The sequence below is a fragment of the Schistocerca nitens genome, chromosome 2 (assembly GCF_023898315.1).
Source record: "Schistocerca nitens isolate TAMUIC-IGC-003100 chromosome 2, iqSchNite1.1, whole genome shotgun sequence".
NCBI lineage: Eukaryota > Metazoa > Arthropoda > Insecta > Orthoptera > Acrididae > Schistocerca > Schistocerca nitens.
Window position 1 is genome coordinate 182705058 of NC_064615.1, and position 26556 is coordinate 182731613.

The following is a 26556-nucleotide window of genomic DNA, read 5'->3' on the forward strand; positions in this document are numbered from 1 at the left end:
AGATAAAGGTAAAGTTTTTAAGTTAACAGAAAGACCAAGTGGGACTGGTTCTGTGGACGATGTTATAAATCAGACATGAATGTAACTTTGAAGGAAGAGAACGAAAGTCCTATTGTAGATGAAATGATGAAAGTATCATCTACATTGTGTGGTGATGTGAGCAAAATGAACGAAAACAGTACTGAAGTGGGTGAAATCCTTAAGGTTAGTGACAGTGGGTCTGATTCTGACAGTAGTTGCAATGATGATACCAACGACGAACCCAGTAGTGATGAGGATGGGGTATTTGAATTTATTATTGATAATAATGGCAATGTGGTAAGTAAAAAGGAAGTGTGGCACCCTGTAATAACAGCAAATGTACAAGGTATACATGTTAAGTGTTTACTGGAAAGTGGTAGTGATTTGAATGGCATTTCATAGGCATTTTTTGAATCTATTAAGAACACAGAGGGTATAGTGGTGATGCTCATTACTGGAATAAAAAATATTGATGCTACTGGTAAGCTATCACAGAGTGTGAAATGAGAGGTACTATTAACTGTGAAATTGGCAGGACAGCTGTTGGAGTGTGATTTCTTGGTGATTCAAAATCTCAGCATTGAGATAATATTTGGGACTAATTTCATGTTTACATAGCAAGTAGGGGGTTCAACATTCTTTGTAGGATTCATTATGTGGTGATAATGCTTACCCCAGCTGTCTGTCTCATTTTTCGTGTTTCCTGAGGCAGTCAAACTCTTACCCTATCCTATCTGTAGTTTATAAGTGAATCACAAATATTCTATCTTCTACTTTCATGTGATTTTGTACAGTAGTATACTTTAGTATAGGGATATGTTAGAAAATGTTTCTCCAGTGTCGTATATATTATATTATGTTATGTTATGTTAGTGATAAGTAAGGGAGTAAGAGGACGGAAGAAAGTAATGTGGTACCATGGTTAAAGAATTTCTATCAGACAATGAGGTAAGGTAAACAGGAAATGAAAGGTGTCAGCATGTGTGGAGGAGAAGTTGGAGATTATCTGAAAACTATAATTAATATGTGAAGTAATCAGGTCATGTGTGAAATTAGTAGAATTTGGTGCAGCGAAAAAGGCAATATGCAGTAAAAACCATCTTCGATATTATGTCTTAATATTAATTGTGGTTTAATAGAAGTGTTTCTGTTCAGTGCAGTTAGTATATGAAGATAACTATCTACCTTTAGAAGTGTGTCATGGTACAGTCTTTTCTAACATTAAGGAATTCAAACTTTAGACATAGTTGCCTGGAGTAATGTGTGGAAAGAATAGGCAAGATTTGTATGTGTATCACCCTTCAGGCTAGAATATTAAGCAATTTGATGGAATACAGTTAAATAATAGTTTTTCTAAGTGAAAATTTTGTCTGGTCGGTAATTAGGGTTAAATTTGCCTTAGCGTAAGGATCTGTTACTGTGGATGTTTTTCAGTAGAATCAATTTTGCACTGGATAAGCAGAGCAGATGTTTATTAATTAATGAAGTAATAATGAAATAATAAAACAATGAATAATGTTTAGGGTGTTAATGGTTAGGGAGCCTGTCTCTGCAGTAGGGATATTTTTTGAGATTGCACTCCACTAGCTAACAAGGTAAGAAATGTAAGTAAAATAATGGAGCTGATAGACATGATTAAGGAAAAAGATAACTGTATACAAACAAATGTGGTGCAACTGTATTGCTGATCTAATTTTGAACTAGGCAAAATTTGGTACTGTGTATGTTGTGCAATTCATGACACTGCAGCTGGGAGAGCTTAACAGAAAGAGCAATACTTTAGTGAGGTACAAGTCACATAATGCTGCATTATTGGATGCCTGTAAATTTCTATTTGTGTTCCGAGGAATTATGAGCTTGATGTTGTAATACTGGGATGATGAACAATAATTTTGCTGATTAATTGACAACTGTGGTGCTAGACGGGTGTGAATATTATGACAAGTCAACTATTTGGTAACATTTTGTGAGTATTTAATTTTCTGGTTGAATGAAAGTAGTGCTCAAAGTTGAATAGAGAAGTGGGGCAATGATTTGGTACAACTTCCAGCCCCTCAATTTTAATTTGAGTAGTAATTAAGTTATGTGATGGTGACTAATTTTTAAAAAATAATGTAATGATTAGTAAATCTATGCTACTACACATCTTGAGTTATTACTAGAGGTAATGTACATATTTTAGACACAAAGGTGATATTTTGTAAATGGGAAAGAAACAAAAGTCTTTCAAGTTTAACCAGTTTTGGAGAGAGTTATGACTTAGAGTAACGTTTGGTAGTGTAATGTGCACTTGATTTTAAACTTTTACTAGTCCATACTTTTTGTACTATAGTCAATTTCAGTGCTAATTATTGCAATGTTATGAGGACTATGTAAGCTATGAAATAATGACTATCATTTTTAATGTGAAACATTTTTTCTTAGACTTAAGTTAGAAGAAAAAGTAAGTGTACTAAACTACGATATTTTGTCTAATTTTTTCATGTTCTGTGGTGCACGAGAACCACCTCCAAGGGAACTGATAGCAGTGCATTTCCTTACTAACTGCCACTTGGACCTGTTGAAGGCATGGACAACTTGGTGAGAAAATGTGTAAAAGCTCATTGAAAAAGGGTGAAAGTGCTTGTGAAAAATACTAAACATTGAGCAAGTGAAATTTTCTGTCTAAAAAGTGAACTGCAATGTGCAGTGTAATTTAACTTTTTGCAACCCATGTAGGATTTATTCTTTTAAGCAAGACAGGACTTCTATAAAGTGATATGTATTTTAAAATGTAGGCTCTGTTTACCTAAAAAGGACATCAATTATGATGAAGATGCCTAATTGTAGATATTTTGTGCAATTGTACAATACACTGTGTGTAAATATTTTGTATGGGGATTTTAATATGGCCAGTTCATAAGAGTATAAATTTGAAAAAATATATGTACTGTAGTTTTGATAAGATTTCTTATGTAATATTCTTTTGTGTGTAGAATTTGAACCCACATTCTGGGGTCACTTGTAGTCACTGAACTGACCAGTTACCTATTTGCAATATATATCTGGTCAATCAAATGAGGGGGTGATGTGACGAACCAAGGTGGGATATTTTTACTTCCTCTCTTGTTTTGCCATTTGCCTCCTTAAATTCGTTTTTTTTTTTTCAATTTTAACTATTTATCATTAACATATGTGAGTATAAATCTGCATTTTCATAAAAGAGAAAGGTTGGCCCTCAGTTTTAAAGAATATAACACTAGATCTAATTCTGTGCTTAGTTTTATGTAAGTAATGGATTTTCTAATTTATTTTCACTATTCATAGTTAATATCTTTCATTATAGTGTGAAATCAGTAATTGTTTCGTAACTTAAATTTTATTGTTGACTTATAAACAAATATAAATTCTGTACTAATTATGAACATTTGGAGGAACAACTAATAGCATTCTTAAAGGATCTATTTGGCTCTATTCAAAAACATGTTAGCAAAGCCAGCTCTTAATTAATTCCAAAGTAATTAACAGTTTTGTCAAAAGTATTGTTTGCATAATATCTGTTAATTTCATCATTTAAACAAACAATTTGGCCTAACTCTCACCACCACCATTTTTCAGCCAGTATAGGAACGCAGTATGTCAACACCGAGGAAATAAAGCAGGTGAACATTACACTTTCTCTGTTTGCCAACCTCACCTCACTGTTCGGGACCTCCCTTCTTTTGTTCACGATCGTTTTTCCTATTTGGCTATTGCATTTCTTTATCTGGCACAAAAAAAAGTTCTCCCATTTCATTGCTATCTTATTTGTTTTACATCAATCTATACAGTATATTTAACAACCACTTCATGTCTGTTAAAAGTAACACATCATTTCTGCATAAAGCAGATGGGTCCCTCTAAAGCAGGTAGGTCCCTCTCATCCTGGAGTCTGCATGACCTGTACTTCCTTTTGAACCTTCCCATCATGAAAATTCAAGAATCAGTGACGTCCTTCTAAGGCTCAGTGGTAAAGAAAACAGTGAAAATTCTCTTGAAATGTAATTTAATTTGCCATTATGACAATTTTTATCAATAATTAATCAAGAACACAAGTTTTTCTTCAGTTTGTTCCAAAGACAGCACTAGTTAGCTGCTGAGTCAGTCATCACAGTAACAGATATTCTTGGAGTAGCAATGTAAATGATTATTAAGTTTCTGGTGTGCTCCTGTTTTCATATCAAGAATAATGCAGATCTGAAAATCTTTGTCCTATTAATACACGGCCAGACAAAAATCGCAACACCAAAATATTATTAATGTAGAACAATGACATTATGGGAACATATTTAAGTGACTAATGCAAGATCACAGGTTAATGCAATCATGAGATAAGCCACTGCATATGTGAAATGCTGGTACATTAATAACCAGTGTAGCTGCCAGAAGGTTGAATGCAAGCAAGCAAATGTGCATGCATTGCTTTTAGACTGAGATGCAAAAAGACTGCCCAGCCCAAATAATTTAGACTCTAAGAACAGAGCATTGCACATAACCAAGTTCAGAAGTGTCAGTATTCACAACTCTAGCTGTCTGTGGACTTCAGCTTGGTGTTTACATCATCAAATAGAAGCAATATAATAGTTAGGATACATTATATGTCAGGATTCATCACAATTTGTTCACATCTGTTTCAATGGCTGAGTGGATAGTGTGACAGTTATGAACATCAAGGACGAGCGTTCGTGTCTAACTGGGGTCAATTGTCTATTCTTTTAACAAACAGATAAGTGGTCATAGTACAAATATTGAAAATCAATGTATTTATCTCTAATTACTTTGACTGCCACCTGGTGTGTGTACAGTTTTCAGCTAAGAGCAATGTATCAGCTTACTGGCATATTTTTCTAAGTCCTTAAATGCGGTTTACACAAGCAAGTGGATTTGCCTTCCAGTATCTGTTGTTTGCAGTTTAATACTAGTTCTTCAACTATGGTAGGGTTATTTCATGATTAAGTGTGTCAGCTTCCTGTACTGGTAGCTGTACTGGTACCTGTAGAACATGTCAGATTGAATCACACCACAGCCCTTTTTATTGCATCCCAAATGTTTCATTGCTTTATTTGTTTTGTTATTAAATTACATTTTCTTTTTTTACTTTTTTCAGTATTCTCTTCAGTAAATAACTAATTATGGTTTATGAACTTGATGTCTAAAAATAATCATCCTTGGAAGGTAATATTTATTTGACCTCCCATAACTATAAAAATAATCTTCTTTGGAGGAAGATATTCGTTTGACATCCCATAAAATGTACAAATAATATAGTAGCAAGTAGATTTGTGTTTCGAAATTAATATTGTTGGCCTAATAATTATGTATGCCTTTCACAGAAAAATGAAATAAACTAAAATGAAGAGTAGGCTACATATAGCTTCAGTATTTTGCCCACATGCCATCAGCAAGAATAGCTTGGAGTCCTTCGAGGCATAGAATTGACAGTCAACACCGTAACAATATCCTGCCTCAGATGCACTAACACCATTTTCTGATGTCATTTTCAAAGAGAGCAATTATTCACTCATGAACACACATCAGCAATTTTGAAGCAGACCTATAACATATGCCAAACAGCTGATATGTTGCTCTTAGCTGAAAACTATAGACACACCAGTTGGCAGTCTAAGCATTTAAAAATAAATACACCCATTTTCAACATTTTTACTATGACTATTTGTCTGTTTGTTTAAAGATTAGACAACTATAAAATTTAATCTTTTGAAAGAATGTGGAACCTAGAAAACTGCAAAACTCCTTTACATTTGTAAACCATCAGCCTATCTACTCAGCCATTGAAACAGATGTCAAACACTCATCGTTGTAGTAATTCTACCAATGTTGAGTTCTTATATTTCTACCGTTTCTACATGCTCAAATAATGATTTTCAAAAGAAATGATGTGATGAATTAAATTGCAATGAACCTTGACACATACTGTATTTAGACTATTATATTGCTTTAATCTGATGATGTAACACTAAGCAAAAGCTCCACAGATCCCAAGAGCCATGAAAAGTGGCTCTTCTGAACTTGGGCATGCACAGTGCTCTGTTCTTAGAGTCTAAATTATTCGGGCTGAGCAATCTTTTTGCCTCTCATTGTACAGGTGCCAGATGTCACTTTGTGGGGCAGAGTTCCATGCCTGTTGCACTTGATCGATCAATACGGGGACAGTTAATGCTGGTTGTGGACACTGGAGTTATCGCCTTATGACGTCCTCGCATGTGGTCAATTGCAGACAGAGCTGGTGATCAAGCAGGCCAAGGCAACATGTCAACACTCTATAGAGCACATGGTTTACAACAGTGGATGTGGACGAGTGTTGCCCTATTAGGAAACAGCCCCTCGAATGCTGTTCATGAATGGCAGGCGTAACAGGTCGAATCACCAGACTGACATATAGATTTGCAGTCAAGGTGCATGGGATAACGATGAGAGCACTCCTCATCATACAAAATTGCATCCCAGACCATAACTCCAGATGTAGGTCCAGTGTGTCTAGCACACAGAAAGGCTGGTTGCAGGTCCTCAACTGGCCTCCCCCTAACTGCCATCGCTGGCACCGAGGCGGAAACAACTTTCATTCTGAGGTCATCAGTCCCCTAGAACTTAGAACTACTTAAACCTAACTAACCTAAGGACATCACACACACCCGTGCCAAGGCAGGATTCGGACCTGCACCATAGCGGTCGCACGGTTCCAGACTGAAGCGCCTAGAACTGCTCGACCACTGCAGCTGGCATTGAAGTTGCAAATGGCAGTCGTTTGGCATCATTGCAATGCACCCTACAGAGTCTGGCTTGGAGCTCTCCTTGAAGTAACTGATTTGTAACAGATTGTTGTGTCACTGTGGTGGAAACTGCTGCTCTAATTGCTGCTGCAGATGCAGTACAATGCACCATAGCTGTGAGTCAAACACGATGGTCTTCCCTCTCGGTAATGCCACATGGCCATCCAGAGCCCAGTCATCTTGTGACCATACATTCTCATGACCATCACTGCCACCAATTATGTACAGTGGCTACATTCCTGCCAAGTCTTTCTGCAGTATCACCGAAGGAACATCCAGCTTTTTGTAGCCTATTCACACGACTTCATTCAAACTCAGTGAGGTGCTGATAATGGCGTCTTTGTCACCTTAAAGGCATTCTTGACTAATTTCAATTCACTGTGTCCAGTCTCAAAGGTAACTAATGTTCATGACCATTACAGTGTACTAACACCACTCTTATGCGACCTGTGTGAAATTTAACCAGACATCATCTTTCAGATGTAGAAACACACCTACCAACTTTCGCTTGTGCCACAGAACTCTTTCTTCGTGTTGCAATTTTTTTTCCGTATTATATGCCATTCATACATTTTTCACCTGTGACATTCTTCATCTGTAGGTATGAAGGACACAATGAAAAATATTGACAGTGTAAGATACACTACAAAGGTGGTTCCACTATCCCTCAGTTAGAATACAATTACACTGTGAAAGAGTATCAGCCTGCTTCTCAGACTTAATCAGAGCATTTGCAAAAGTAAATGAAGTGCCAATCAGAGGCTGTGCACATAAATAGGACTTTAACACTGAATAAGACATATGCAAACATCATAACTAAAAAAATTAATAAAGAAATACAAAATGTAACAACAAGCGCTGAAACAATTCAATACTGTGGAGAAGATAGTTAATTTTACCTTTAGCCTCTCTACTCTCCCTTTGAAAAAAAGAAATAAAGCAGATTCTCCGTAGTCATCCTGTGACTCCATGATTAAACACTGAGCAGCTTCTACACCAGCTTGTACATTTGAGCCATCAAGTGCGAAAAACGGACGGACTATTGTGTGATACCAGAGAAGAGCAAGTCTGTAACATAGCAGGTAAAGTTAATGTATGTAGTCACCCATGTTTATGGAGCATCTGTAGTCATGCATGTTTATGGAGCATCATACTACATAGGAAACAGACATTTTAATAAAAAGGAAAAATTTATGTATGATTCAGAAAATGATAACACTGATTCTTAGAGTAGCATATATCAGCACATTCATGAGCGTATTTGTTCACAGCACTCTCTCAGTGAATAACTCTAGATTGTTGACCTGTCTCCAGTATTATTAATTAATATCCCTCCCATAAAGTATGGAGACTGGAATAACCCATCACATTACAAGTAGAAGTGAGAAGAAGAATAGACAGATAAAAAATAATACAGCATGGATACGAACTAACAGATATGACAGTGGCTCCACCAGCTATGCTGTTCAGTCCAGACAGACATCTACTTCACATCTGTCACAAAATTCCCTTGCAATTCTGGGTTAGAGAAGTTGTTAGAAGTTACAAATAAAGACACAGCTGAATGCAGATCATTACATATTTAATAACCCAACTTCGCAATAAAGTAATATCAAGTACAAATTTTACAGTGCTTAGACTTACGATGCAAGTGGAGCCCTCATGTCATGGCCTTGTCTAGCAAACATAAGTGCAGAGATGCCCACTTGACGATCACCTTCAAATCCCAAAAAATGTATCAGCTTCAACAATGAAGGAGGGAGCAATGAAATACATAACTGAAATATTCCATAGCCAAAGCTTACTGCAGACATCAAACGAGATACTACATCTGGAGGAACAATATTTCTGGAACAAAAACATTTATGTTAAAATATGTTACAATCCTGCTACACAGCTTGTCATGGCATAAACAATACACGGATTTTATTCCATTTCTGCATTTAATTATGTCTTCTCATACTACCTCAAATTTAGTAATACAACAAATTGCTTACAGTAAAATCAGTCTCATTTACAATACTAATTAAAAAATACATTTTTTTCTAAATTTATCATAAATGTAACAACTTACGTAGGTTTACAATTAGCATGTGATGCAACTGAAGAAAGAGCAAGAAATGAATTTCTAAAGCCATTTCGACCATTTGGTGAACAGGATGAGCTGCTGTATGATGGCACGGACCATTCTGACCCGGGACTTTGCAAGTTTGGATTGCTGCATCCACGTGTAATAACTTTCCACGAAGGAAACTGCGAACCTATAATAATATTGAACACTAAGCTAAGCGAAATGTTTGTGTGTGTTTCCATACTAAAGCAGGTAAACGAATAAAAGTTTTGATGTTAATAACTATTTCATCTTTATATCTAAAAAAACATGCAATCTGCTCTTTGCTTTAACCTTAAACTTGTTACACCTACAGTAGTTGTGAATTGGTACACACTGATATCTACCAAGCACAAAACAATTCTACACATTAACAGAACAAAAAGTTTGTAAAAAATTTCTTACCTGGTACATCATCATTACCAAATGTTCTTCGATACAGTTGCAAAATTTGACTGTATGTATGCTGATATACCTTCCAGGCTTTGCGCAATACCCAACCTCCTTTCACATAACCTGTAATATCTTGCTGTAAGAATGTCAGTAAAGCCACACACACTTGAGAGTCTGCGAGAATAATTTGTTCTTCCAGCTTGTCAGCTGTATTTTCCTGCAATGCAAAAATTTAACATTAATAATAATAATAATAATAATAATAATAATAATAAGAAGAAGAAGAAGAAGAAGAATTATAAGAAATGAAATCTCGGAAAAAAAACAAAAAAGGTTAGGTAAAATCTCACAACAAGAAGCGACAGAGCAATTAGACGAAAAGAAGCAGAAATTACAAGCATTAGCCAAACGACTCAGAAGATACAAAAAAAGTGAAAATAGAAGGAAACAAAACCAAACATTCAACACAAATCAAAAGAAATTTTACCAGACAATAGATAACACACACATTAAAATAAACAATCCACCAAACATAACTGACATGGAACACTTCTGGAGCAACATATGGTCAAACCCGGTACAACATAACAGGCATGCACGGTGGATACAAGCAGAAACAGACACATACAAAATGATACCACAAATGCCTGAAGTGATAATTTTGCAACATGAAGTCACCCAAGCAATTAATTCTACTCACAACTGGAAAGCCCCTGGAAATGATAAAATAGCAAATTTCTGGTTAAAGAAGTTCACCTCAACACATTCACATCTAACTAAATTATTTAACAGTTACATTGCAGACCCATACACATTCCCTGATACACTTACACATGGAATAACTTATCTGAAACCTAAAGATCAAGCAGACACAGCAAACCCAGCTAAATATCGCCCCATAACATGCCTACCAACAATATACAAAATATTAACTTCAGTCATTAAACAGAAATTAATGACACATACAACACAGAACAAAATTATAAATGAAGAACAAAAAGGCTGTTGCAAAGGAGCACGAGGATGTAAAGAGCAACTGATAATAGATGCAGAGGTGACATATCAAGCTAAAACTAAACAAAGGTCACTACACTACGCATACATTGATTACCAAAAAGCTTTTGATAGTGTACCCCACTCATGGTTACTACAAATATTGGAAATATACAAAGTAGATCCTAAATTGATACAGTTCCTAAACATAGTACTGAAAAATTGGAAAACCACACTTAATATCCAAACAAATTCAAATAATATCACATCACAGCCAATACAGATTAAGCGTGGAATATACCAAGGAGACTCATTAAGTCCTTTCTGGTTCTGCCTTGCTCTGAACCCACTATCCAACATGCTAAATAATACAAATTATGGATACAATATTACTGGAACATACCCACACAAAATCACACATTTGCTATACATGGATGATCTAAAACTACTGGCAGCAACAAATCAACAACTCAACCAATTACTAAAGATAACAGAAGTATTCAGCAATGATATAAATATGGCTTTTGGAACAGACAAATGTAAGAAAAATAGCATAGTCAAGGGAAAACACACTAAACAAGAAGATTACATATTGGATAACCACAGCGACTGCATAGAAGCGATGGAAAAAACGGATGCCTATAAATATCTAGGATACAGACAAAAAATAGGAATAGATAATACAAATACTAAACAAGAACTAAAAGAAAAATATAGACAAAGACTAACAAAAATACTGAAAACAGAATTGACAGCAAGAAACAAGACAAAAGCTATAAATACTTATGCCATACCAATATTGACCTACTCATTTGGAGTAGTGAAATGGAGTAACACAGACCCAGAAGCACTCAATACACTTACACGATCACAATGCCACAAATATAGAATACATCACATACATTCAGCAACAGAAAGATTCACATTAAGCAGAAAGGAAGGAGGAAGGGGATTTATCGACATAAAAAACCTACATTATGGACAGGTAGACAATTTAAGAAAATTCTTTCTAGAACGAGCAGAAACTAGCAAAATACATCGGCTACACCACTGCAATTTCATAACCACTTCTACAACCCTTTAGATCACATAACATCAACAGATACGAAGAAAGTAAATTGGAAAAAGAAAACACTTCATGGCAAGCACCCGTATCATCTAACACAGCCACACATCGATCAAGACGCATCCAACACATGGCTAAGAAAAGGCAATATATACAGTGAGACAGAAGGATTCATGATTGCAATACAGGATCAAACAATAAACACCAGCTATTACAGCAAGCATATTATTAAAGATCCCAATACCACAACAGATAAATGCAGACTTTGTAAACAACAAATAGAAACAGTAGATCACATCACAAGCGGATGTACAATACTAGCAAATACAGAATACCCCAGAAGACATGACAATGTCGCAAAAATAATACATCAACAGCTTGCCTTACAACATAAACTTTTAAAACAACAAGTTCCTACATACAAGTATGCACCACAAAATGTACTGGAGAATGATGAATACAAATTATACTGGAACAGAACCATTATAACAGATAAAACAACGCCACATAACAAACCTGACATCATACTCACCAATAAAAAGAAGAAATTAACACAACTAATCGAAATATCCATACCCAATACAACAAATATACAAAAGAAAACAGGAGAAAAAAATTGAAAAATACATCCAACTGGCTGAGGAAGTCAAAGACATGTGGCATCAGGATAAAGTTGACATCATACCAATTATACTATCAACTACAGGAGTCATACCACACAATATCCACCAGTACATCAATGCAATACAAAAATCCGTAATTATTGATACATGTTCAATTACCCGAAAGTTCCTAAATGCAATATAACACATACTGTACAGTTAATAGGAAGTGACGCTTGATCAAGGTCCGCGTCACTTTCCATTCTTAACCAGACTTAACGTCTGAGAAAGTAAAGAAATAATAATAATTGATTTCAATACAAAAAATAACTATTCATCACTGCAAATGAACTGCTTGAGATTCAAAACTCATGCCACCATTTCAACAATTATTTTAAATGTAACTGAAGATTAAAATTATAAGGCGAGAGCAGTAGTACACCATAATTTTATGGTTGATTTTTCCCTTCCATACTGCTGGAAATAAAACAATGTCTACCACAGGCCTACTTTCAATTTACTTTTAGGACACATCATCAAGTGCAGTTAAAACTAATCAATTTGAGATATTTTTAATATCTCCCATCAGAAAGTAATACAGAAAATATGGTGATAATTGATCTTGCACCAAGACAGCTATTAGCAGATACCTCTGGAGTTTTACCAGAAGCACCTAAAGCAAAAATGCTGGTCATAATAAAAAAAAGGGGGGCCCAGCATCAAGCTATTTCTCTCTCCTCCCCAAGGAAGGAACTTTCAGTTCCAAAAGCTAGGTTGTGTGTCACTTTTACTTTTATATGTCAGTGGGTGACAGTATTCGTTAGGCCCTTCACCTCATTGTTATTCCGAATTGCACAGCTTTACTGTCTGTTAACACAGCATAACAGACAAGGTGACAGAGTCCTACCAACATATTTACTATAGGTGTGGTATCAAAAAACTATCTGAAAATTGTGAAACTGTTTTAGATCATGTGGGGCACTGGTTTCTACCTTATCTATGCTATGTTCAATAAACTAATGAGAAAACTCTGTTTAGTATGCACCTTACTAATACAAATGAATTACAACTTTTCATGATGTTACAAAACAGTTTTTTTTAATACAACAAACTATTCCAAATTGTTATAATTTAGCAGGATAATATGCACTTTTGGCTTCAAATGGTTTGTGTACAGATGAAACCCACAGTCTTTATGAAACAGCATTACAGGAAGGACTACCATGAAAGTATGCAAATTCAGTGTTAGGGGTAGACACATAAGAAAGTCATAACAAATCATTTAGTGCCACATTAAGTCAATACAAATAACAGAAACATAGAAAGCAGGTGCTAACAAGTGTGTAATTCATAAACTTTTTCACCTTTAGATCAACAGAGTACAGAAAAAAGGTAGCAACAAAACTTATGGAAGAGAAATTGTCTTAGAATTTCTTAACTGTTTGTTGATCTGCCCGCCAGTGGCCCTTTCTTAGAATGGGTGAAAGTCTTGTCTCCAGCTTGATTAGAACCGAAAACTAACACACTATTCACTTGAAGGGTGAACACTTGTAGCAATGCAAGGGGTACCCATTTTTTTTTTTTTTATAAAAGTCAGTAAATCACTCAACGGACAGTATTTTTCAGTACAGGTATTTCATTTATTCCGAACAAGTGTCAATTCGTGACGTCGTCGTCCAGACACAAGTTGACTGTAATCTGAATCCGTTTTAGCAGACTAATAGTTTCTCTCGGGATAAATTTTATTGATTATGAAATACAAGTTCTTGAAGTTTACTCAGAATTGGAAATGTTTAATTAGTAATTGCATGCCATAATTTATCTGTTTAAGATAAAAGTGTTTTGATTTTTGTATTCATAAAAAAAGTGTGAATTTATGTGTGGCTTTTACTCTGAGGCGAGTTATCACTTAGAGTGAAAAAGTGCATGTGTGCAGTTCGTTGACCTACATGAATCTTATTTTTTTTAAATTTTGACTTGGATGGACACAAATCCAGTTCCAGTTAGATTGGTTGGTTCGTTTAAAGGTGGGAGAAGGGACCAGACTATGAGGTCATGGATCCCTTGTTCCTAATGAAACAATGCCACAAGTTTGAGAATAAAACAGACAAAACATATAACATAAAATGGAAAGAAAGGAAAAGTCACAAGAATGAAGGGAAGGCAATGAACACTAAAGGGAACAAAAGAGGACAAGAAAACAACAGAGAGACACTAGAAACAGAAGAGAGTAAAACATGAAAGCAGATCACAGTGGCTGGCCAACCACGAGAACAAAAGGGGAAAGCCAGCCACTCCGCAATACATTAAAACCTCCATCCTCAAGGCACTAGGGTAGAGGACACTGAGGGACAAAGGACATGCACTAAAACCTACGTAGAAGTATAAAACCCACTCTCACAGATAAAACGTAAAACCAAACCTGCTGTGGAGGCATTGTTGCCCAACACCAAAGGCAGGGTGCTGGGAAAGTTAAAAGTCTGCCGCAGAGCGGCTAAAAGTGGGCAGTCCAGCAAGAGGTGGACAACTGTCATTTGGGAGCCATAGTGACACCAAGGTGGGTCCTCGCGATGGAGTAGGTAACCATGCGTTAGCCACATATGGCCAATGTGGAGCCGGCAGAGGACAACTGATTCCCTGCGTGAGGCCTGCATGGAGACTTCCACACATTCATAGTCTCCTTAATGATACACAGTTTGTTGTGCATGCTGTTATGCCATTCCGTCTCTCAAAGCTGGAAAACCCTGTGGCATAAGACAGAACGCAGGTCAGCTTCGGAGATGCCTATCTCCGGAAAAGTGGTTTCCGCGTCGCCTGTTTGGTCAGCCTGTCGGCAAGTTCGTTGCCAGGGACTCCAATGTGTCCTGGGGTCCACACAAACACCACAGAATGGCGGGACTGTTCCAGGGCATATATGGGCTTCTGAATGGACACTACCAGAGGTTGGCGAGGGTAGCACTGGTCGATAGCTCGTAGGCTGCTCAATGAGTCAGTACACAGGAGAAATGACACGCCAGGGCATGAGCAGATGTACTCAAGAGCACGAGATATGGCCGCCAACTCTGCAGTGAAAACACTGCAGTCAACTGGCAAGAAGTACTGCTCAATATGTCCTCCATGAACATATGCGAAGCTTACATGACCATCAGCCACTGAGCTGTTGGTGTACACCACTTCAGAGCCCCGGAACACGTCAAGAATCGAGAGGAAGTGACAGCGGAGAACGGCTGGGTTAACGGAGTCCTTAGGGCCATGCAAAAGGTCCAGACGAAGCTGCAGCCGAGGCGTACACCATGGAGGCATAAGTGAACGGACCACAAGTAGAGGTAGTAAAGGGAAGGACTCCAGTTCGGAGAGAAGGGACTGCATGCGAACCGCAATCGTTAGCCCCGATCTGGGCCACCGATGCAGGAAATGGACTGCCACAGGCGGGAAAAGGAGACGGTAATTCGGATGCTCAGGGGAACTATGAATGTGTGCTGCATAACTGGCAAGCAGTTGCACACATCTGATCTGCAGCAGAGGGACACCAGCCTCCACCAGTACGCTGGTCACCAGACTCGTCCTAGAAGCTCCTGTCGCTAATCGAACCCCACAGTGGTGCACAGGGTCGAGGCACTGCCAAACCATAAACCGCACTCCCATAGTCAGTTCGGAATTGGACAAGGGCTCTGTAGAGCTGCAGCAGCTTACAGTGATCTGCACCCCATTTGGTGTTGCTCAGGCAACGGAGGGCATTGAGGTGCTGCCAGCACTTTTGCTTAAGCTAACGGAGATCAGGGAGCCAAGTCATTCGAGCATCGAATACCAGTCCTACGAACTGATATGTCTCCACTACAGTGAGTGGATCGTCATTAAGGTAAAGTGCGGGTTACGGATGAACGTTACGACGCCGACAGAAGTGCACGACACACGACTCTGCGGCTGAAAACTGGAAGCTGTGGGCCAGAGCCCATGATAGCGCCTTGTGGATGGCTCCCTGGAGGTGCCACTCAGCAACAACAGTGCTGGAACAGCAGTACAAAATGCACAAGTCGTCTGCATACAGAGAAGGTGAGACGGAGGACCCGACAGCTGCTGCTAGACCGTTAATGGCCACTAAAAATAGAGAGAGATTCAATACAGAGCCCTGCAGGACTCCATTCTCCTGGATATGGATGGAACTAAGGGAGTCACCAACTTCGACAAGGAAAGTACGGAGCAACAGGAAGTTCTGGATAAAAATCAGGTGTGGTCCCCGGGGACACCACTCATAAAATGTGGCAAGGATATGAGGTCGTTAAGTCATGTCGCATGCTTTACGTAAGTCAAAAAAGACGGCAACCAGGTGTTGCTCTGGAAAAGGCTGTTTGGATGGCAGACTCAATGGACACAAAATTATCAGTGGTAGAGCAACCCTGGTGGAAGCCGCCCTTACATGGAGCCAGCAAGCCACGTGACCCAACCCAAGTGCTGACATACCATACGTTCAAGCAGTTTACAAAGAACATTGGTAAGGCTGATGGGCCAATAGCTATCCACATCAAGCGGGTTTTTACTGGGTTTGAGCACCGGAATGATGGTGCTCTCCGCCACTGGGATGGAAAGACGCAATCGCACCAGATCCAGTTGAAGATGACGAGAAAATGTCACTCGTAGTCAGATGAGAGATGTTTAATCATTTGGCTGTGTGAATGTGAGCAGCCCCAGGAACTGTGTCAGGGCAATGTGCAAGGGCGCTGAGGAGCTCCCACTATGTAAATGGGGCGTTATAGGATTCACTGCAGCGTGTAGTGAATGAGAGGACATTCCCTTCCAGCCGCCGTTTGAGTGTGCAAAAGGCTGGGGGGTAATACTCTGATGCAGAGGCTCGAGCAAAATGCTCGGCAATTGTGTTTGCGTCGGTACGTAACTCGCCTTTATGGTAACAATGGGCACAGCTGTTGGGGCCTGGTATCCGAAAAGACGCTTGATCTTTGCCCAGACTTGGGAAGGTGACGTGTGGCATCCAATGGTGGAGACGTATCTCTCCCAACACTCCTTCTTCTGTTGTTTGATAAGGTGTCGAACACGGGCACAGAGCTGTTTAAAGGCTATGAGGTGCTCCAGGGAAGAGTGCCGCTTATGCCGCTGTAGAGCTCGCCGACATTCCTTAATTGCTTCAGCAACTTTCAGCAACCACCAAGGGACTGCCTTACACCTTGGGCACCCTAAAGAGTGAAGGATCGCGTTTTCTGCCACGGAAACAATTGTGCTAGTCACCTGCTCAACCATCACATCGATGTTACCATGTAAGGGAGATTCAGCGGTGACAGCAGAGGAGTTCCCCAGTCCACCTTGTTCAAAGCCCATCTGGGCAGGTGTCCATGGGTCTGATGCTGGGGCAGTGACAGGAAGATGGGGAAGTGGTCACTACCACACAGGTCGTCACGTGCTCTCCAGTGGATAGATGGGAGAAGTCCTGGGCTGCAAATTGATAAATCAATGGCCAAGTAACTACCATGAGCCACACTGGATTGTGTGGTGGCACCAGTATTTGAGAGGCAGAGGTCAAATTGGGCCAGTAAAGTTTCGACATCTCTACCTTGGCCAGTAAGCACGGTGCCACCCCACAAGGGGTTATGCGAATTAAAATCTCCCAAAAGTAGGAAAGGTTTAGGGAGTTGATTAATCAGTGCAGCTAATACATTCAGGGGTACTGCACCATCTGGTGGAAGATATACACTGCAGACAGTTATTTCCTGTGTTGTCCTTATTCTGACAGCCACAGATTCAAGAGGGATTTGAAGGTGCACAGTTTCACTACAGACCGAGTTTAGGACATAAACGCAAACTCCACCTGACACTCTATTATAGTCACTACGGTTCCTGTAATATCCCTTACAGCCATGGATGGCAGGGGTCTGCATTGCTGGGAACCAGGTTTCCTGGAGGGCAATGCAGATAGCAGATGTAAACCTTAACAGTTGCCGTAGCTCAGCCAGGCAGTGGAAAAAACTGCCGCAGTTCCACTGGAGGATGACATCGTGAGACTGGGAAGGCATGGAACATTCAATGAGGCAGTTTATGCTTCAGAGTCACCTGCTGTCACTGATTTATTGCCTGAGCAGTCTATATCCATTGTGTCTGAGAGGCCGGCAAGATCTAGGCCCTCAGCAGATGCCAAAATCTCCACCCCATCCTCAGCTGCAGAGCTTGTAGGTAGCGGTGGTGTGGGTGCCACCGCAATTTCCGTGGTCTTAGGGGTTTTCTTTATGGATTTCTCTCGCTGCTCCTTGGGTTTCCCTGGCTGGGAGGACTTCAATGGCTCAGTCTCTGGGACTGAGGATGAGCGTGAAGCCCTACGACCAGCTTCTTTTGGGCTCTTCAGCCACTGGCAGGTGTCATCTTTCCCACTAGCAGAAACCTGGGAAGGGAGTGACCCAAGGGACCCCTTCCTAGCAAGAGAAGCCGAAGAAGACTTATGCTTCTCTGGCTTAGAAGTGAGGACAGATGTCCCTGATGGTTGGGGGGGGTTTGCCCCTGAAGTGGATGGTGTAGGAGCAACAGGGAGGGAAATGCCCCCCACCATCAAGAGGGCAGGTGCAGCCTTCCGGCTCTGAGAGGTGATCTGGGTTGGCGGAGCTGATGGTGCCAGAACTGTTGTAGCGGTGGGATAAGACTATGTCATATGCACAGGATGCAGGCGTTCAAACTTTCTCTTAGCCTCAGTGTAGGTCAGTCTATCCAGGGTCTTGTACTCCATGATTTTCCTTTCTTTCTGGAGAATCCTGCTGTCAGGCGAGCATGGCAAATGATGCTCATCACAGCTGACACAGATGGGAGGCGAGCCACATCGAGTACTGGGATGTGATGGGCATCCGCAATCTCGGCATGTGATGCTGGAAGTACAGCAGGAAGACATATGGCCGAACTACCAGCACTTAAAGCACCGCATCGGGGGAGGGATATAGGGCTTTACATCACACCGGTAGACCATCACCTTGACCTTCTTGGGCAATGTATCACCCTCAAAGGCCAAGATGAAGGCACCAGTGGCAACCTGTTTATCCTTCGGACACCGGTGGACATGCTGGATGAAATGTACACCTCACTGCTCTAAATTGGCACGCAGCTCATCGTTGGACTGCAAAAGAAGGTCTCTGTGAAATATGATACCCTGGACCATATTTAAGCTCTTATGGGGCGTGATGGTTACAGAAACATCCCCAGCTTGTTAAAAGCAAGTAACTCCCATGACTGGGCAGAGGATGCTGTTTTGATCAAGACTGACCTGGATTTCATTTTGGACAAGCCCTCCACCTCCCCAAACTTGTCCTCTAAATGCTCAACAAAAACTGAGGCTTCATCATCATGAACGATTCCCCATCAGCTCTCAAACATACAAGGTGCTGGGGTGAATAAGATCCGCTGCCATTCTTAGCCTGACATTCCTCCCATGGTGTGGCCAGGGAGGGGAACGATTTGGGGTCATTCTTCTGTGCGTTGAATTGAGCTCGTGATCGCTTAGAGGACTGCTGGTGTTTCACCACCAGCAAGAGATGATAGACTACGCTTCATCGTGTGTCATCCACCCTGATGCCACCCACTTCGACCAGGGGCCCTCCACACGGGCACCACCCAGCTGCAGCGAAGGCCACCTGCCAGGATGGCCATTGCCAGGAGTCCCGATGCCCCAGGGGGATGGGCATCTGCCCTTGGCATACATGGGGAATTAACAGTGCAGGCATCAGCAGAGCGATCCCTGCGTGGTCAGGGGGCTACAACCAAAAGGGTACATGGTGGCCCTATCACAACGGACTGGCTACCATGCTGGGTATCAGGTGCAAAGAAGTCCATGGTCATCGTCGATGCAGAAATCGACACTGCATACATAGTGCATGGTGGAAAACGTACCCAGGAAGGTGTCCTTGCCCAAGAGATGGAGAATGGGTAGGACTGTAATGCAACAACGAGAAACTGGGCTAAAGATCTCAATGCACGATGGACACAATGCACCTTGTAAGGCACCCTTCCCCAATTGGCAAGCTCTTCGGGAAAAAGTTTGAAGAATGGGGGTCAAACCCTACAGGAGACCATCACATAAAGGTCAAAACATGTGAAACTCCTTTTAGTCGCCTTGTATGACAGGTAAGAATACCTCGGGCCTATTCTAACTCCCAGACCCGCAGGAGGGGGGGGGGGGGGGGCAGTTCCAGTTAGACTTTACATGAGATCACGTTTTTACAAAAGAGTCGTTTGGCCCAATAGGGAAAACAAACTTGCGTGCTCGATTTAAAATTTGTTATATGCCAGTGGGTAATCGAGCTGTCCTGTAAATCGCATACAATATTTTCCAATGCGCGGACTTAATGCATTAAGTTCGAAGTTAATTTTGAGACAAGTACTGATTTTGACAAAAATGAACTGAAAGTTTATTTAAAATATTGAGCTTCAGTTTAAATTGAGACACATAACACTGTGTTGATTACGTTGCCTAGCAACACTTTAATGTAGCTTAATTAATAAGTCCCACTTCACACACAAAATGTTACACCTGACCGCATGAGAGCATGAAAGTGTTTTTCTTTCCATAAATGCCAATAAACTGGCAGTTTCAAAAGTTAAATCATCAACTGTTGTGTAACTTCATTGTATCACTAAGGAACTTTTTATATCGTGTCTCTTCATCAACAGATCTCAAAAAGCCGGGACAAAAAAGAAGACGACTACAAGAAGATGCATCGGTACACAGTGTAACACTAAGGTAGCATAAAACTGCATCAAATAGTGCTCGCTTGTCCCAATGATGGATAAGAAAGAGATTTCACAATGTAAATGGTAAAATAAGCTGCACTTTCTGTCATTCATTCTATAAAAACCATAGAGATGAAAAGTATCGTCTACTCATAATGATTACAAAGTAACTGCTGGTGATGCTTCATCAATAATAGCAAAAAGCGCGTGATGAATGAGCTTCTCAGTTTTCAGACAACGTAAGTAAGAAAGAAATCAAAGTAACAAGGAGAGGTTACCCTAGGTGAGAATGGAATGGAATTTCTATGCAGTATCTTGCAGTTGGTGTGATTTCCTCAGAGTTTATTTTTCGGCTGTTTCACACTAATGACCCCTGTAGGCTACTACATAATTCACAAGGGACTTTTTGAGGTGTAACTATTAAAACAGACTGCTATTTTAAACATAACAGCACTTGTAGCTGGATCTGACCATAGACAACACTAACTGTAACTTTATTTTACCTTGCAGAATATTTTTGAAAGTCTTAATAAGTCTTCATTGTGAAGCTCAGCAATGACGGTAGTTTAAGGATATGAGTCAAAAAGAGAGGAGAAAAAAAGGTCACAATTCAGTGGGAATGAAGCATGTCAGTTTATGTGGGCTCAATACAGTTTAATCTTACTTCAACAAGCCTAATTACAACATGGTTGAGCAAAATTACTATTTTAATTATCATTGTTACTATGACTGCCACTGATTCCAGTTCAATGTACAAGATCCTCAATGACATTTGGTCTATTAATTGCCAGAGGATACAGACCTCTGTACTATCTGTTTCACATAGTTTTCAGAGAAAGCATTTAGTATCATTCACAGGATGTCTTCTTCAGTGTCGACAGTATGATTGGGGAACACATATACGAGAAAATTGAGGTTTCATCTCAAGTTTTCCGTTAGATCTGGGGCAAGCCTGATGGCCATTAGAAAGATCCAATTTTATGTTTATGTCTACTGTTGATACTGAGTCTTGTCCAAACAATCTCACATGCACCATCAGTTTCAATCTCGGAGGACTATGAGTTTCTGCTCTATTCAACAAACACACTATCTCCATAGCTCTTCAGCTAGGGACAGGCAAGTTTTGTGTAAATTATAATGTGCCAAATAATGTGAACTCAGTGATTTTTGCTATCAATGGAAAGTCAATCATTTTTACAAAATATTGCGAAATTTTCCCCATTCCTGCACACAAATCTTATAAATCTGAGACAGCAATTTACTGATATTGTCACATTATAACCAGAATCAAGTCAATATCTGAAAGCAGGTTTGTCAATGAAGTACAACACTTAACACTGAAAGCACATTTATTATGAACACTAATGCACAGCCAGAATAGAACTGACCCCCTGGACAGAGAGTGCAACTGTTTATACAAACATCGAATACCCCAGAATGCTGGTATTTATACCAACATAAAACATTACAGAATATAAGAACATTACAAACGTAAGATATTTCATGAATATTCCAGATGCGATAAATACTTAATAATAAATAATTGCTGGTGGTCAGGTTTGAACTGCCGACACGCCTTAGCGCGCTAAGCGGCAATGCTAACCACTACACTATGCTACACCGCATCACACTACATGCATCACAGCTTGCAGCATTGCTCCCGGTCCTGGAATAGCAGCAACCCACTGTTTCAGTAGTCCTCTTCTCACTGGACCCAACTACAGCACCCTGAATCTAGATCTTGTCAATGGCCCTCTGTATGGCACTACTAGTGGATCCTCTTGCTTTGGTTGTGTTGTTACATGCTTTTCACTATGATGATGATGATCAAATGTAGCCCCTTCTATCAAAGTTTCGCATTTGTTGAGCAGGTCTTAGGTTTCCATGAACCTCGCATCATTGATCTGGGCTGTAGTAGGGCTTCGTATGGATTGTATTGATGATGTCTCTGTGCTTTTGGCTTCTTGATGAAGGGTCATAATCCTTAACTTTATATGTGACACCCAAAAAGCAATGAAGGGCATGATCAGGCTCAAAGTAGTACTTTAATAACTTATGCACAGGCATAAAAGTCCATACCAAGTCCCCTTGGCTCCATCTCACTGGATGGTGTTTGCCATTACAGCACTCTGAGTCTTTGTCCTGGGTATCCAGGATCTGTATACAAAGCCAGCTGCATCGCTTCTTTGGTCCCGGTGATGATGTGTTTCATGTAGTCATCCTGAACATCATCTGCTTGAAACTGGAACAGTACATCCATTGTAATTTCAGCCTCTTGACCATCACGCAGTGTGAAGTCTATAGAGCCTGGCTTCTCTGTCTTGTATGCGAATGTCACAACAGCTTGTATTATATCCCAATCTCTCTGTTCAAGATCAACATGACAGAGCATATCTGTAAATGTTTTACTGGCGTGTTCTGCAAGACCTTTCATCTGCAGATTGTAGGTAGTTGTCATCCTGTATATGATGTCGCAACACGAAATTATATCTGGTACTATTCTCGTCTGAAAAATTTTTCCACGGTCAGAGATCAGCACTGATTGCGCCATGCTTCAAAATGATGTTTTCTACAAAGGAACTTCGCAATTTCTGGAGCTTCATCAGTCAGCACAGCTTAGGTAACACTGTAGAGGAGAAGTAGTCAGTGCAGATTATTATCCACCAATGCCTGTTTGTTGAGTTCAGAAACTTTCTCAAGCGGTTGATTCTGATTTGATGCAGAGATGATGATGCGGCAGGCAAGATTAGTAACAGATGCTAGAATTAAGTCCAAAGCATGTGCTTCTGTCTTTGGGATTCCTTACAATGACTTACATAAAGTCTAACGATCAACAGAGATCTGGCCAGTGACCTGTATCTGATTCTGTATAGTCTTCACAAATACCAGGTGACCAGTTGTTAGAGTGTCATGGAAATGCTTCAAGACAGCTGGCTACAGATGAGCTGGCATGAGGAGCACCTGTGTCCAGCCCACTGGATCACAGTTACACAGTGCTCTATTTATTAGCTCAAATCCTCCTCTGGTCGGTTTCTCATTCTTCAAGGCTTGTATGGTTTTCAGCACTGCTACACCTACCCTCTGTTCAGCAGCAATGTCATTTAATGCAGCAATGACAGATTTCATCCATGGTGCTGTGTTCTGCCAAAGAATACCTTGAAAGGTAGTCAACACTCTTGGGTTCAGGTCTGCTTTTGTGTACAACTGAGGCTAGTCAGCCAGTGTATAGGATGGCAATCCGTCACAACAATGAATGGTTTGCTGAATAAATATGGCTGGAATTTTGTTGATGACTCAAAAAACAGCATGCCACTCTTTCTCGATTGTATAGGAGTTCATTTTGGAATTGGAGAGTTCTCTGGAAGCATAATCTATCATCTTTTCGACACTGTCCTTAATATGTTCTAAAAGGCCTCACCCCAGAACCGCTACTGTTGGTGTGAAGTTCTGTTTCAGCATTATTGCCGTACAATGCTAGAACTGAAGGTGATATTAGTGTCTCTTTAAGGACAATGGAAGATCTCTCTTGTGCCTCAGTAAAGGACAATTTGGTGTCTCCCTAGAGTCGATCTTGTAAGGGATATGCCTTGGCGCAGAAATCCTTTATGAATCACTTTTAATCCAAGCAAATTCTGAGAAAAACTACTCACATCACAAATGTACTTCACAATCCACTAGATACTTCGATGGCGATTGCACCTTTCAACACAATCAAGGACCTGTTCATAATGCACTGCCTGTGGCAGAATGGTTACACGACAGTAACATCCCTGTAATGGACTGGCCTGCACCGAGTCCTGATCTGAATCCTATAGAACACCTTTGGGATGTTTTGGAATGCCGACTTCGTGCCAGGCCTCACCGACATACATTGATGCCTCTCCTCAGTGCAGCACTCTGTGAAAAATGGGTTGCCATTCCCCAAGAAACCTTCCAAGACCTGATTGAACATATGCCTGCAAGAGTGGAAGATGTCATCAAGGCTAAGGGTGGGTCAACACCATACTGAAATCCAGCATTACCGATGGAGGGCACCACGAACTTTTAAGTCATATTCAGCCAGGTTTCCAGATACTTTTGATCATATATTGTAGGTTAGAAGAGGGAACTGCAGCACGAGTAGCAATTTATCCCTTCAGAGTCATCATCATTCCACCCTGGACTTTCCATTGTTTGACAATGCTTTTTGAGTGCTAAGATATTTTAGTGTGATCTCAAAAATTCAATTTATCTCCCAAAATGCCAAAAATATAATTTATGCAATCAATTAATTCACGAATAAGATTAATTTAACTTTAGACAACTAAAAAAAAAAAAAAACTGTGGGAATCATCTGTGAGTTATCCAAAGTGTTCAACTGTATCAACCAGTCTTTACTATTACATAAAATGAAAATACAGAATTACGCGTAGTTCCTTGCAGCAGTGTAAGTCATTTCTGACAAAGAGAAAGCAAAGGATTATCACAATATCCAGCAAAGGAAAGTACTTCTTGAAGTGGAGAATATTTCAAAAGGGTTACTATAAGGCTCAAACTTAGGCCCAATCCTTTTTCTTTTTTTACATAAATGACTTACCCACAAACATACATTATCATTAAGTGTTATTTGCTGATGATACATCAGTACTGACAGAAAATAAAAACACAGAAGAAATGCCTGAAAATGTCATTAACACTCTACAAAACCTATCTGCCTGGTTCCATCTAAATGGTATAAAGCTAAATATCAAGTTGGTGCATAAGTTTGTAGCATTTTTGTTTTGCACATTGGTATTCTGCTTGCTATGGGTTTATTTACTGATTGTCATTGTTTAATTTGTAGTTCACTGTTACTATTTGAGTTTACATATTGTCATTTGGAGACAGTGGAGCTGTGGTTGCTAGAAAACGGAGTGCCAATTGGAGAAATCAAAACATTTCCAACATATTCTCCTGTTTGAGTTCAATACAGGGGTAAAAGCAGCAGAGGCAGCCAGAAACTTTTGTGCTGTGTATGAGGCTAATACCACAGTACATAGCATTAAAAAAAAATGATTTTCTCATTGTAAAGAGGTGTTTTGACATTAGTGACTCATCACATTCACGAAGATCTTCAGGGTTTCTTTAAGATTGTTTAAAGACATTAATCCACAATCTACATCAGTATTCACAAATGTGACACACTGTGATCATTCCACCATCGTGCAACATTTGCATGCAATGGGGGAGGTTCAATAATTGGATATATAGGTACTACATGCTCTAAGCCAAAATCACAAGAAGGTGCCCCAGTATTAGCAGATGGCTGTAAAGAGTGAAGGAGAATACATTATTGGTGCTAAAGACTCTGTTATGTGTATCTGCTGTGTTTATTAATCTTGCAGAAAAACACTAAGAACTTATGCACCAACCCAATATTACAAACACACAGCTGTCAGTTCTAGTATAATATATTTGTCCAATGAATACCCATTTATCATCTGCATTTCTTCTTGGTGTAGTAATTTCAATGGCCAGTAGTGTATTATGATTATAAGCTGGTGAGTCTCCTGTACACTAAGTCAATTATGTATGTTATGAGACAATAAAATTATGATTCTACATTACATCCTCCAACACTTTATCAGGCTCAGATTCACAATGGCCTCTTCACTCTTCCATTCTGTAAGTAACTTCTGCCTAGTGCTGTTCTGTTCTCAATGACTAGACACTGTTGAAGTAGTAAACATTTTCAAAATTCACCACTGAAATATAGAGGCTGTGCCAGGAGAAATGGTCAATATTCAGGGATATGACTGGAATTATAATTTGAAACAAAACAGTCTAGTGAACATGGTCTCTAAAATGCATACCTTAAGAGCTACAAGC

The 26556-nt window shown here is 39.8% G+C and overlaps 1 protein-coding gene across 2 annotated transcripts in view; it reads right to left on the reverse strand.

Annotated features, from left to right (window-relative positions):
• LOC126235864 (tetratricopeptide repeat protein 39C-like) overlaps positions 1–26556 on the reverse strand; it is an 84823-nt gene that overhangs the window by 46244 nt on the left and 12023 nt on the right. For both annotated transcript variants that reach the window (XM_049944765.1, XM_049944764.1), the window contains 4 exons: positions 9346–9550; positions 8905–9091; positions 8475–8678; positions 7730–7898 (listed from right to left, as the gene is read on the reverse strand). In XM_049944765.1, coding sequence (XP_049800722.1) covers positions 7730–7898; positions 8475–8678; positions 8905–9091; positions 9346–9550 — 765 coding nt within the window. The remainder of the gene's footprint in view (positions 1–7729; positions 7899–8474; positions 8679–8904; positions 9092–9345; positions 9551–26556) is intronic.